Consider the following 12,423-nt stretch of genomic DNA (forward strand, 5'->3'; position numbering starts at 1 on the left):
TTCCTGGTTTGAAATCCCCTCCTCCTCCCCGCACACTTTCATCTCACACTTTACGTCCTCAAACTCTCTCCAGTCATTTGCACAACCTGTAGGAAAAACACAGCTCTTGTTGGTACAGGCGCGTTGAAACTAGTTTTCTCTCTTCTCCGCAGAGTTGTTTAAAGCACCACTACAAGTTAATGGGCGAGGAGAGCCTACTTTACGAGCCATGTTGACACAGAAAGGAATAATTAGTAGGGTGCAATGCTGGCTGTGGTAGAGCCATTAACTCAGAAGACCCTTTTATCCAGTCCTTGTTGCTTGGTTACCGTTTCCCCCAGGTGGCTGAATGTGCTGAATCATGCTGATCGCCCATGAATCATAAAGACTAGTGGCCTGCAAACATTAGTTATGATTGGTGGGATCATAACGCTGTTTTGAAGCTCAGATATATTACAATAAGTGGCTTATCTGACGGCACAGATCTGTCTGTTGACTGATTGAACGGTGAGGGGTGATAGATGCCGTCTCCTGCTAACCCTGAAGCCAGTGTCAGTGTGGGAAGAGAGCGATGGAGCAAGCTGGGATAGAGACAGCAGGAGAGAGAGAGAGTGTGTTTGTATCTGTCTGAGATGGATACAGATATAGATGGAGGGAGACATGACCTGAAATCTGAAAGAGCAAGCAGAAATATGTTGAGTATTTTTAAGAAAATAAAAAATTCAAATTTCATGACCCAAGGGAGGGAAAGGAAGGAAAGAAAGAGTTAACAGAACATCGGTCTCGTTTCCCACCAGCTCATGATTCAGCTGCTTGCTTTTATTATACTTCCTTCTGCACATAGGAGATCGTCATCTGTCAGTGATGGATGAGACTAAGCGCTGTTTTGTCACCGGTACATCAAAGCTAGACAACTTCATAGACATGTTAGATCAAGAGCCATTTTTAATATAGATACGATCAGATATCTATTTACCTGTTGAGCATATCAAAGTAAGAAGACGAAAGGAATGGCAATCTAGTGAGTGAGACATAAGGAGCAGTTTTTTGTTTTACAAAAGTATTACACTTCAGTCATTCTTTGTCCAATATAAACCCATCCACTGCAATATTAGACTCAATTCAAAAACTTTATTTTTCCCCAGAGGGACTTCTGAACATGTCTTTGGTCATTTCTGTGCCTCAACCTGACCAAACAGATTATTTTATGTTAAAAGTCCAATCAGTAAGATATCTACTGAATGAAATGTAAGTGACCTTACTGTATGATCAGACATGAAGGAAACATGACAACAATGCAGCAGCCAGTATGTCCTCCTTCTAACTTTAGATTCTGCTCCTGAATGCTCTGGATTTGTTTGGACCAGAGAAGGTAGGAGGTTTTAAGGCGACCCCCCACACGGCCGTTTTGGACGCCCCTCAGTTTGCCAGGCAATCAGCAAACCAACAGGTGTTGCAGCGATGGAAGCGGGCAAGAGAAGTGGTTCAGATAGAAGTGATTGTACCCGACCTAAAAAGCCTCTGCATGTTTCTAATCAGCTCCACGAGCAGAAATGTAGAAACGCAAATTTCAAGAAATGGAAAACAATATAAAGAAACTTTCTGACTATTTTTTTGAATATTTTTTGAATATTGAAGCCTATAAATAATATCCCAGTGATAAACTCAAATTGTTGTTTTTTATACTCTATATATAAAAAAAACTATTCGAGATCTGCCTTCCAATGGCTTTAATAATTCAAATATTGCAGTATAATTTATTCTCTTAATATAAAGAGTTTTAATGTTGAAACAGATTAAAACTCAAATCAAATGGGTTTGTCCATTTTTGGCCTACATGGTAGAACATTTGTATCACTGTTTGACATAAGGTGAGGAAAAGGTTAGCAATCCTTTGACACCATGGTTGATAGAAATCAATTTTGACAGTTGAAAGCACCTTTCAAATCATACACTCTGTACAACCCTCACACCTCACCTCAAGATTCAATACAAGATTCTTGCCTTTGCATCCTCCAAAACGCTGGTGCATTAGTACATTACTCATTTAATGCAATTTGCATGGTTAACTATGTTAATGTACCTACATATCTTCGATAAAGACAGCTAAGACGCCCCTGATGTAGTCAGCAATGGTCTGTTCACAGAGGCTGCAGGGGAGACTGATGTTTGGCACGACATCTGATCCTGTAGTATTTTCTGCTGATGGCATCCCTGAGATTATATCCAACACAATCCCTCCTCATTTTAATCCTGACATATTGTGCAATCTCAGAGTACATTTTAAAGAACGTATTGAAAGCATCTGTGATGAAATGGGATTGGCGCTCCTGCTAAACCACATGTGAAATGCTCCAGCAGATATTACGGTGACATATTCAAATGTGGCTCGAGCACACAATCCAATGGGGGATTTAAGTAATGAAACTTAAATGTCCCACATTGGACGGCTTGCTCCCCACCTTCGTTAAAGTAGGACACTATTACAGATATCAGCAACGCAGTCCAATTTATTTGCTTGTAAGCGAGCAGTGCCGGCATCGATACGCTGATGTGTGCAAGCATGAAATTGGCCCATGAATTAAAAGGAGGCATATTGCTGTATGCCACGCCGTTATTGCCTCCAGTGGCGCCACAGCTTGGAATCCAAGAGCAGCAACCCATCTGACTTTAAAATGTGTGTGTGTCGATGTGTGAATGCATTAATATCAGTCAAATATTATATTACCATCTCTGACATTTCTGACCAGCAGAGCCCCTGGAAAAAATAGAGAAGCCCCGTAAAACCGAAAACCAATTAAATTCAATCCGTTCCGTTCCGTCGATGGATTCCAATGTTTACTGTCTGCTTTGCACAAGTGTTGACACCCTGTGGGATTGCCGAGGCTCAGAATGAATGCTACTGTAAGTTGCAGGAGGGGATCTGCATGAGGATTTATGTGCTGCATGAAATAATCGTTTTTAGAGAAGTGGCTCTCTGATTTTTTTATTCCAAACTCTACAGATCCTTGCATGCATGAGTTTATTAGGCGGTTAGTTAAACTGTTTCATTGATGGAGTAAAAACCAAAGCATTACTGTATAATGCAGGCATGAAAGACATTTTTCCATTCACTCTCAAACACATACTTAACCTTGGCTGATCCAACTATCAGTCTGTAATGTCATTCACATCTACCTGTATTTAGAGTAATCCAGCGACCGCTCCAGCTACTGCAGCACTTTAATAACTTAAATGCCAAATTACTCTCCCAATTAACATAAACACAAGCTCAGTTTCTAAGCGTCCAATGTCTGAATATTGGTGCTGGGCCCTCTAAGAATATGGTTAGATACAGTACAATTTGATACCAAACAAAACAAAACAAAACATCCATCCATTTTCTTCAGTTTATCCGGGGGCCGGGTCGCGGGGGCAGCAGGCTAAGCAAGTCGCCCCAGACCTCCCTTTCCCCAGCAACGTTTTCCAACTTCTCCTGGGGGATCCCAAGGTGTTCCCAGGCCATATGGGATATATAATCCCTCCAGAAAGCTCTGGGTCTACCACTGGGTCTCCTCCCAGTTGGACATGCCCGGAAGGCCTCCTAAGGGAGGCGACCATGAGGCATCCTGATCAGTTACCCAAACTCCTTTCAATGTAAAGAAACAGCAGCTCTTCTCCGAGCTCCTCCCCCTATCTCTCTCCCTTCAGAAGACACTAATTTCGGCCGCTTGTGTCCACGATCTCATTTTTTTGGTCGCTACCCACAGTTCGTAACCATAGGTGAGGGGTGGAACGTTGATCTACCAGTAAATCGCGACCTTTGCCTTCCAGCTCAACTCCCTTTTCACCACGATGGTCCAACGCCACCAATTTGCCTATTAATCCCACGATCCATTTTACCCCAAGATACTTGAACTCCTGCGCTTGAGGCATATCCTTCCACTGAAACAATACAGTCAATATGATGCGATACGTTATCTTGAACTCGAGCTTCTCCAGCCTTAGTATCAAAACAAAAAAGCAATAGAAACAAAGAACAATCAACATGTAAATAGAGAAACACATAAAAACGTCAACTACAAACAACAAATATTGCACATTACCCATATTGAACGAGTTCTGCTTATAAAACTCCACAAGATGAAAACACCATGATGTGATTTCACAACCCATACACCCTTAAGAAACATTATTCAAATCTTTCTTTAGGCTGTAGGAAAATAAAGCGTTTTGATGCGAGCCAGGCCATGACTGTGTCTGAGCCGCGGTTACAGAACGTGTTAGCTCGAGATTCATTAGCCTCCGAATGTCCTTCACAAAATGAGCTCTTACACAGCACGGGCAAATTCTGCTCGGCTGTTTATCTTCCTTTTGCATTCTAACGGATGTGTTTGTGCGGTTCATCAACATGCCTTCCCCGCTACATCCCTACTTAGTCAATTGACATGATGAGGCAAATGCCAGGGAGTTGATAATGAGTTGCTAAGTGTGGAGATATTGTATCGATTGGCATCTAATTGCTGAGGTGGTGCAGATCAATGTGGCTCTGTCTGTGTTTCAGGGTTAAGCCAATGTAATCCAGAGTAAAAAGCAAGAGTGGGTTAATAAGAGCCCTAAATGGCCTCAGACACAACACACACTCAGTGGCCTCTTGGCCCCTTTAATCTCTCCACTGCATCACCAGACACCAGTGAGGCTGTGAGTAGTCAAGCAACTGACCTAATCCGTTTTGTCATCTTAATGCATCGAGAGAGATCCACTGAATATGTTTTGTTCTTTTTCAGCAGATGACCTCACAAAGTTTGCATTTACCAAATAATGAAGCATCGTTATAGTAATTCAATCTGGATATTCAATAGAAAGCTGTAGCAATAAGCAAACTACTCCTACCATGAAAAGAAGAAAAATAGTCTTTGTTTTGGTTGTTCTTTAGCTTTTGTGTATACACAGACATGAAACGATATCTCACAGCTATGTTTGTACCATAAATCCACCAACTTTTTAAACTACTCAGACTGTTGGTGCTCGATTTCACAAGAGACTACTACAAATTGGCTTCTCCAGTCCATGGATGTTTATGCAAAAAGATCTAAGTTGTCTTCATCTGTTACCTAAAAGCAGCAGTCTTCTACAGCTTCTCTGCAGATAACGGGGGACTCTGCCTTACATCGCCTCGCAGATGGAGCATCAGCCGCTAGCACCAGTTAGGCAAGAGCATCAGTCTCCCAGTCATCTGTGAGCCTTCGATCAATAGACTTGGATTATCATCTTCGGGATCTCAGTTCATTTTTCACAGCAGAGAAAGGCTCCACCAGCTGCTGTCTCTTTGTCAGAGGATGTAGGGCCGAGTTCCACCATCTGATAAGATTACACAAACTAACCGCTGCAGCTTCTCCGATCGAGGGGGGGGGGGGGGGGGGGGGGGGAGGGGGGGGGGCACGGCACGTATTCAAGACATGCACTGCTTCCTTACCATGTGTATCGCTATATCAGTAAATGTTTATTTAACAGGCTGGCAGGCCTCGTTAGTACATCAGTCACATTCGAGATGGGAATCCCATGACTACCCATGTTTAATTAAATGTTTAATTAAGACTGTGGCTTTTAATTAAAAAGTTGATTCTTATGAAATAAGGATTATTGGCAAATGAAATAGATAGGGTATCACAGAGTACAATCCCTTTTATTATTAAGAGCGAGGTGTGATTTAAATGACTCCACTGTTCATTTGCATGAAGGCAAAGCCCCTTCATTTAAAGATGAAATAGACTCGGATAAGATTTTAAGAAACCCTGACGTGTCTTGGCTTGGCCGCCTTTTGTTAAGAGTCCTTCACACAGCGCTTCATGCTCGGGGGTGATGCTTTCATCTGCGACTTTGAAGTGAGAACCAACAATGCTGCTCTTGTACCCTCAAGGTCACCCCACTTGTAACCACTCGCCGCGAGAGCCCTCGGCGCAAAACAGACACAAGATCCACTTGAATCTCTCTCCACTGAGCGGGCCTCGGCACTTCTCTGAGCTCTATGCGTGTTCAGATGGTCTTCCTGGGCCAGCTGGTGGCTCGTTGGCTCCAATACAGCTGTTGCGTTTTTTTTACTGGCACCAAATCCATGCGGGACACCCTCAGCTTTTTGCATTCATTTCAAGGGCAAAATGATCCACTAAAAGTCACCGAAGTCCTCCAAGGGGAATAGTTCTTAGATTTATGCCCGTGTGCAGTTGGTGGTAGGTCCGATTGGAAACTGGAATTGGCATGGGAAGAGCGGCCTGTGTGAATGAGGCCATTCATTTATAATCCACAGGATTAGGACTCTGTCCATCAGCTGCTTCTGCCACTTACTGTGCAATGCACCGCAGAGGCCTACCCTCTATCTGTTGGTATGCTTTGATTGGGATCCGTGGAAGGGGCGTCAATGTCATGCAGGATTTTGAAAGTGACAGCACAGATCGGACGAAGCCTATTAGTTTGGAGTAAGGTCCAGCTTGTATCTCGTCCTCTTGTTTGCCAAATGATGCAAGGATGTTTTTGCCTTGCTATTAAATCTTTGTATGCATGTTGTGGTTTTGCGACTGAAATTTCACCTCATTGCAGACCTCTCAAATCTGAAAGAAGCACCTTTCTTTCAAGGTCCTGTATTGCACTTTACATTGGCAAATTAATTCTGCCTCTTTGCATACAAATAAAAAAACTCTCTGAGATGATTAGTCAATACTACTTGGACTAAAAATTAGAAACCAGAACACTTCTCAAAACTAAAGACTTTTCATTGGTGTGAAGATTCTGCAGTCAGATGCATGTCTTTATAAAAACATTCATTTTATGTTCATCGTTAAGTTAATGAGAAGACATTTAGTGAGGATTCTTGATACAATGACTGAGATAAACAACTGCTTATCAAAATTTTAAAACAGTCCCTGACTGTGCCATTCTAAAGTTTGAATCATACTAAAAAGTAAAAAAATAAAAAATAAATAAAGTTTGAATCATTTGGCCTTCACTTGCAGATGTCTGAATTAGGATCATGGCAGCATCACTAAAAAGAAGTGCAGCAGAGCTAGAAGGATATGTATCCAGCTGATCACAAACAACCCTTAGATAAGCCTAACTCATCTTTGAAAAGACAGAAAATAATAAAAGAAATCAGTTATTTACAAAGTGTCTTTCTCTGCAGTCCCTCAGTTCATAAAGCTTCATTCGAACAAAGTTTAGCATCACATCCTGACGTCGTAGTGCTCCCACAATGCAGACCCTTGCATGTTCTCAAAGCTTCCTCCTTCCCAGGCTTAAGGCCGAGACAGACGGCTTTTCAGGAGGCACGCCCGACCATGAAAGGCAGGGTGCATCTCAGCGTAAACAGTTTTTGCTGGCAAGCCCATTCAGCAAGCCACAGTCCTGTTATTGAGTCCCAGAGACGCTTCACTCAACAAAAGCCACACTGCGACCTTTCAGCCTCATACAGCAGTGCCAGATATTGAGTGAGCCTGTCCGGATGAAGCTCATCTCTTCCCTGTCTCTCTGGGGCTTGTTTTTTTATTTTTTAGCCGTATAGTTGTCTTGCAGTGTTGCTCTTTCTTTGATTGATTTACAGTGTTTTGTCAGAGTAGAGGATTGGAGATCTTTGATCCCTTTATTTGAGTTTCTTGGCTCTGCACTCTCCTGGGCAGTATTCTGCTGTGCAGGAGGGCTCTATAGGTTGCCTTAATGATGATGTACCTTTGATTACAAGGTTGAGCGACTATCTCAGGAGAGGAGATGTATTTCATCTGTAAAACAGTGGAGCTAAATTCACACTGAATTCCTGTGTTTATTGTGGACTTACCTGAGCTAAACTAAGTAACAGTTCTGATCCCTCAGGCTCTGTATTTTCTTCAAGTTTAACACACATTTGCTAACATATGAACCTTTCTGTTCAGGCCGACACTTAGGCCTTGACCCATAGCTTCAGGGTCACAAAGGTACCAGCCATCAGGTCAGCTGCGTCCCAAATAGACCAAGCGACTGTGTTACTTATCATAGAGATTAGCAGGATCACATATGACAGCTTCCTGGTCTTTAACAAGGCTGACTGGCTCTGTTTTTTTCCATTGTGTGTGTCTGGAGTTAATAAACTGGATATGTTGGCGGTGCTGCTGTGTTTTACTTTACTTCATTATAACCCATCTACATGGTTTTTTTTGTGATGGATAAAATGATTTTTGGCAGTTATTGCAGATAAAGATGAAGTCATTCTTTTGGACCTGATAAAGAAACCGATATGCTGCATGTTTGAGCTGCCCGGTTACTGTCATGATATGGCAATTACAAAAAGGTTTTTTTAATGCAGCTGTATTTTGTGCCGCATTTTAATCAAATTTCCCAACAAGTCGTTTTGCTAACATTAAAGTTTTCCAATGCAAACAGGAAAAAGCTCTGCAAATAAACTCCTGGGGGGCTTTGGGGCTGGAAAAGTTCCACCTTCCAGGGTTAAAGATAAGACGGTCCCCTGGAGTTTCCTGGCATAGTTAGGAAGTGAAGAAGTAAAGCTGGAAGTCAAGGCTCCCCCCTGCTGGTTTCTTCATTCACCGACCCTGACACTCCTATTCTCACACACAGGTTGAGAGACACAATGTGTTTTCCAGAAAAGTTAATCAAGCCAGACGTTTTTTCACCCCTTAATTGGAAGTGTGAAGTAAACTGATAACGTGGACTTGTCAAGAACAAAGATATAGATTTAAAATTTTAAGATTTGAGAAAAGATACTACATGGAGGAAGAGGTTTTTTTAAACAGATGTTTACAGGAGAGCCGATAGCCTAGTGGTTATATCACACGCCCCATGTAGAGGCTATAGTCCTTTAATCACAGTGGCTCTGGGTTGAAATCTGACCTCAGCCCTTTGCCCCACTCTCTCCTCCAAACATTTCCTGTCTCTCTTCTGCTGTCCTATCCAAAAAAGGCAAAAAGGACCAAAAAACAAACAAACAGATGATTACATGTTTGGCATTTTGACTTTCATTTCAGTTTTACTAATGTTTTTTTTTCTTCTCTTGCCTCGACCTGATACTCATTGGAACTCATTTGCTTGATAAGACGAGTTATAACTGTAACAAGTTGAACAGCAAACAGTTCCCAGGGACGGTAGAGAAACAGAACTATATCTCTGGAATGCTTTGAAATCAGAATATCACGACATCTCAAATCGCCGTTTACACCAACATGTATGGATTTACCCTTTTGACATGAGTTCAAGAGACATGTTAACAACCCTCAAATCCATCATTGTACATGTTGTCAACCAGCTACATCTGTAAAACTATTCATATTTAATCACTCAGCATTGTGGACTCAATACCGGGTTATATAGTTCCAGTTGTTGAACAAATAGTGGAGTGACCAGCTCGAGTGCATCTGTTCAATGGACCATGAGGAAGTTGCACTCAAGGCAGCATTGTTTGATGTCAGCACGGCAGGGCTGCAGCAGACAATGGCGGCGCGCTAGTTGAATGATACAAGGCCGGGAGGGATGGGGGGGGGGGGGGGGGGGTGTTGTTGTACTGCTCACCGTTCATCACTAGTCTTTGTTCATTGTTATGAATAATACATCAGAGGCACATTAGTTTGATTCATACTGCTGTTGATTCTGCTGTAAGGTCTCCTCTTGGCTCTGCCCTCACTTATCATGTTTTTATGTATTTTCCAGGTTGAACATATCTGGGTTGCTTTTCTTAGTGTCAACAGTGTGTTTTATCAATTAAAGGACAAAGCCCATTGGATTTTAAATAAGTCCATCCTGCAGGCCATTTCCGCCCTGCTCTGATGGAACCAGGTCACTTGTTCACAATGGACCTCTCACACTCTCATCAATCCCTTCCCCGCTCTTCTCTCTCTCTCTCTCTCTAGTAACCGGCTAACCCCTAGCAACCACGACCGGATACAGAGGCTGAGGCAGGAGTTCCAGCAGTCCCAGAACGTCCCGGAAGACCCCGACGACCGCAGGAGGACGTACAGCTTCGAGCAGCCGTGGGTGAGTGTCTGAAATGAGAGGAAGCGGTGGCACAAAAATGGTGCCGGAGAAGATTTTCTCGACTGTCAGACTGTTAATGTCAAGAAAACGACCTCTGATCAGACCAAGACTTTGGACATGCTTATTCCATTGTAGCCTGAGGAGAGAGCTAACAGTGTTAGCGCCTGTACCTGTGGCTAACTGGAGCATGGCATTAACCCCACTACTACCAGCCATGAACAAAGACTGATGATGTCATTCTGTCCCCCACCTTAGGATTACCATTAACCCTCCATGGGCCTCCCTGGCTACTTGTGCTAACGCTAACACCTCCTCACCTTCTAATTCAACCACCTGCATGCAGGAGTTTGCACACCTCCTGACCAAACCATCACTAACCCCACCCACCCGTCACATCCTACTCTACTCATCCATCGTCCTGTCCGTCACTCATCCACATGGACCCACCCACCCCCCTCATGGACATTGTTTCTCCTGTCTCATTTGTCACCCCCTTTTGGTTTCATTGTGCCTTTTTTTTTTTACAGTTCAAAGGTGAGGTGAACATTTACACAAGCATTTATTTAATTCAGAGCCTAGAAGAGGGAGAATAAGAACGTTCTGAAGCAACAAATGGTAATAATAAGCGAACAAAATCTGAACGCCTTCAAAGTTTTTTTTGGTGGGTGATGAAATCGCTTGTCATATTTTTAGTATTTATTTTAGTCCTCAGCGCTTCCTTACACTGCAACTCAAGTGTACTCAAGGTTTCACATACTTTTCAGTCACAAATGAGGAATGTATAATCAATTTTTAAATCTTGAAAATGAGATTTTACTACTTTTTTTGTAATTGTTAGCACTTCTGTGTTGTGTGTACTTTATAATATAATATTGTGTAACACTAAGGATGAACTTTCACCACATTCCTTTATCTAGTTTGGGACAAGACACATTTTCTTCACTGCACACATATTCAGTCACCACATTTTTTTCATATAAACACATCATGGACACCATACTTTGTAACATAAGTTATGAAATTTCTGGTGATAAGATTTTAAAATGTATTTTGTCTCAAACTAGACGCCCTGAGTGTTGTTTATCACGTCCTTTACAGCTCGACATTTGAATGGTCCTTGTGGTTCATCTCTCTACCCAAGGTCATTTTGCACACACAGCTGTGTTTTTGTACATTTATGTATGAACTCTTTTTACTAATGTTTCCACACTGTAGCTTTGCCCAGTGTTTGGTGTGCAATGGGAGAGTTTTTCAGTCCTGTGATTTATAAATGAAACGATAAAGTGAGAGCTCACAAACTAAATCATCTGTGCTCTGGCCTTTTTTTCTTAGCTGATAAATCCAATAAAAACACAATGCATAGATCTGGGTTGTATTGAAATATTTACGAGAGTGGTGCCTTCACTGGGTTCTGCAGACTGGTGCACATTCCAGGCTGGCACTGCTCGGGGCAGGATTGCAGGACAGTGTGGGAAAGGAGTGCACAGGTCACCTCTCCCTTTGTCTCCAAACAACCCGAGCATGCTCTCAATTATAGAGCTCAACAATAATACAGCATTATGTTTGTTTACAGGAAAAGCAGCAGCACAATAAATGTTGTTGAAATGTTCCCATGTTCACAAGTTCCCAAGTTAAGGATTCCCCTGATGCCAAAGAGGGCTTTTGAACGTTTATGGTTCTTTCAACGAATCAACACATTTATAAAAAAAATCCCTTAAAACCTATTTTTCTCGTATTTCTATTAACCTTATCATTAGCTAAAGTTAGATATTTTTTTTAAATGTCTAATATTGGATTGAATTGGGCAGAACACTAATTGAAAAAAAAGTTAGAATAACCCACCAATCAGTTTTCTTGTTTCAAATGAGACAATAAAAGCAATCTTTTACCTGAAACTGGTATTGTTATTGAAAAGTAGTGGGGTCCATAGGACAGGCTACCTGAGCTCTGTACCAACACGAAACTACATTTTATATTCATCATCTTCTTTCTGGACTGATAAGGGTTCCTAGAAAGCAACATTTTTCAAAGCAGCAAATATTTTTCCAGCACAGGAAACAGAAAAAGAACCTTGCTTAAATCAAAGACTCAAAAACTAAGAAAATCATATTATGAATCCAAATCTAATCCAAAAGTATTTAAACCTGATCCTGTACCTCTTAGTTTTTTAGTTCTGCAAAAGCCAGCTTCCATTCCTATAGTTCCCATTCCCATTTATTACAATGGATACGTTCTTCATATTTTAACCTAAGCTCTGTGCTCCATTGGGACCCTCCTGTTGTTCAGCAGTGATTTCAGCCTGAGGAACCCTCCGATGGTCTCTTCTAACACCCTTTTTTCCTATGAGTGTGCAGCTCATGCTTGCCGTAGTAGTTGCCTGTTATTAGACTCACACCCTGGCCAGTGTGGCGGGGCCATATGGAAAACAGGAGAATGTGTCTTTGAAATTCAATTACC

At 42.0% G+C, this 12,423-nt stretch overlaps 1 protein-coding gene across 8 annotated transcripts in view; it reads left to right on the forward strand.

The window, feature by feature from the left end:
* The window catches only part of pard3ab (par-3 family cell polarity regulator alpha, b), a 270,589-nt gene that overhangs the window by 243,439 nt on the left and 14,727 nt on the right, over window positions 1-12,423 (forward strand). For 6 of the 8 annotated variants that reach the window (XM_065953638.1, XM_065953641.1, XM_065953634.1 and 3 more), the window contains one exon: window positions 9,843-9,966. In XM_065953638.1, coding sequence (XP_065809710.1) covers window positions 9,843-9,966 — 124 coding nt within the window. Of the gene's footprint in view, window positions 1-9,842; window positions 11,329-12,423 lie in introns of those variants that run through there. The other 2 variants (XM_065953640.1, XM_065953639.1) reach the window with 2 other exon arrangements.

Source organism: Labrus bergylta, chromosome 4 (genome assembly GCF_963930695.1).
Source record: "Labrus bergylta chromosome 4, fLabBer1.1, whole genome shotgun sequence".
Taxonomy (NCBI): Eukaryota; Metazoa; Chordata; class Actinopteri; order Labriformes; family Labridae; genus Labrus; species Labrus bergylta.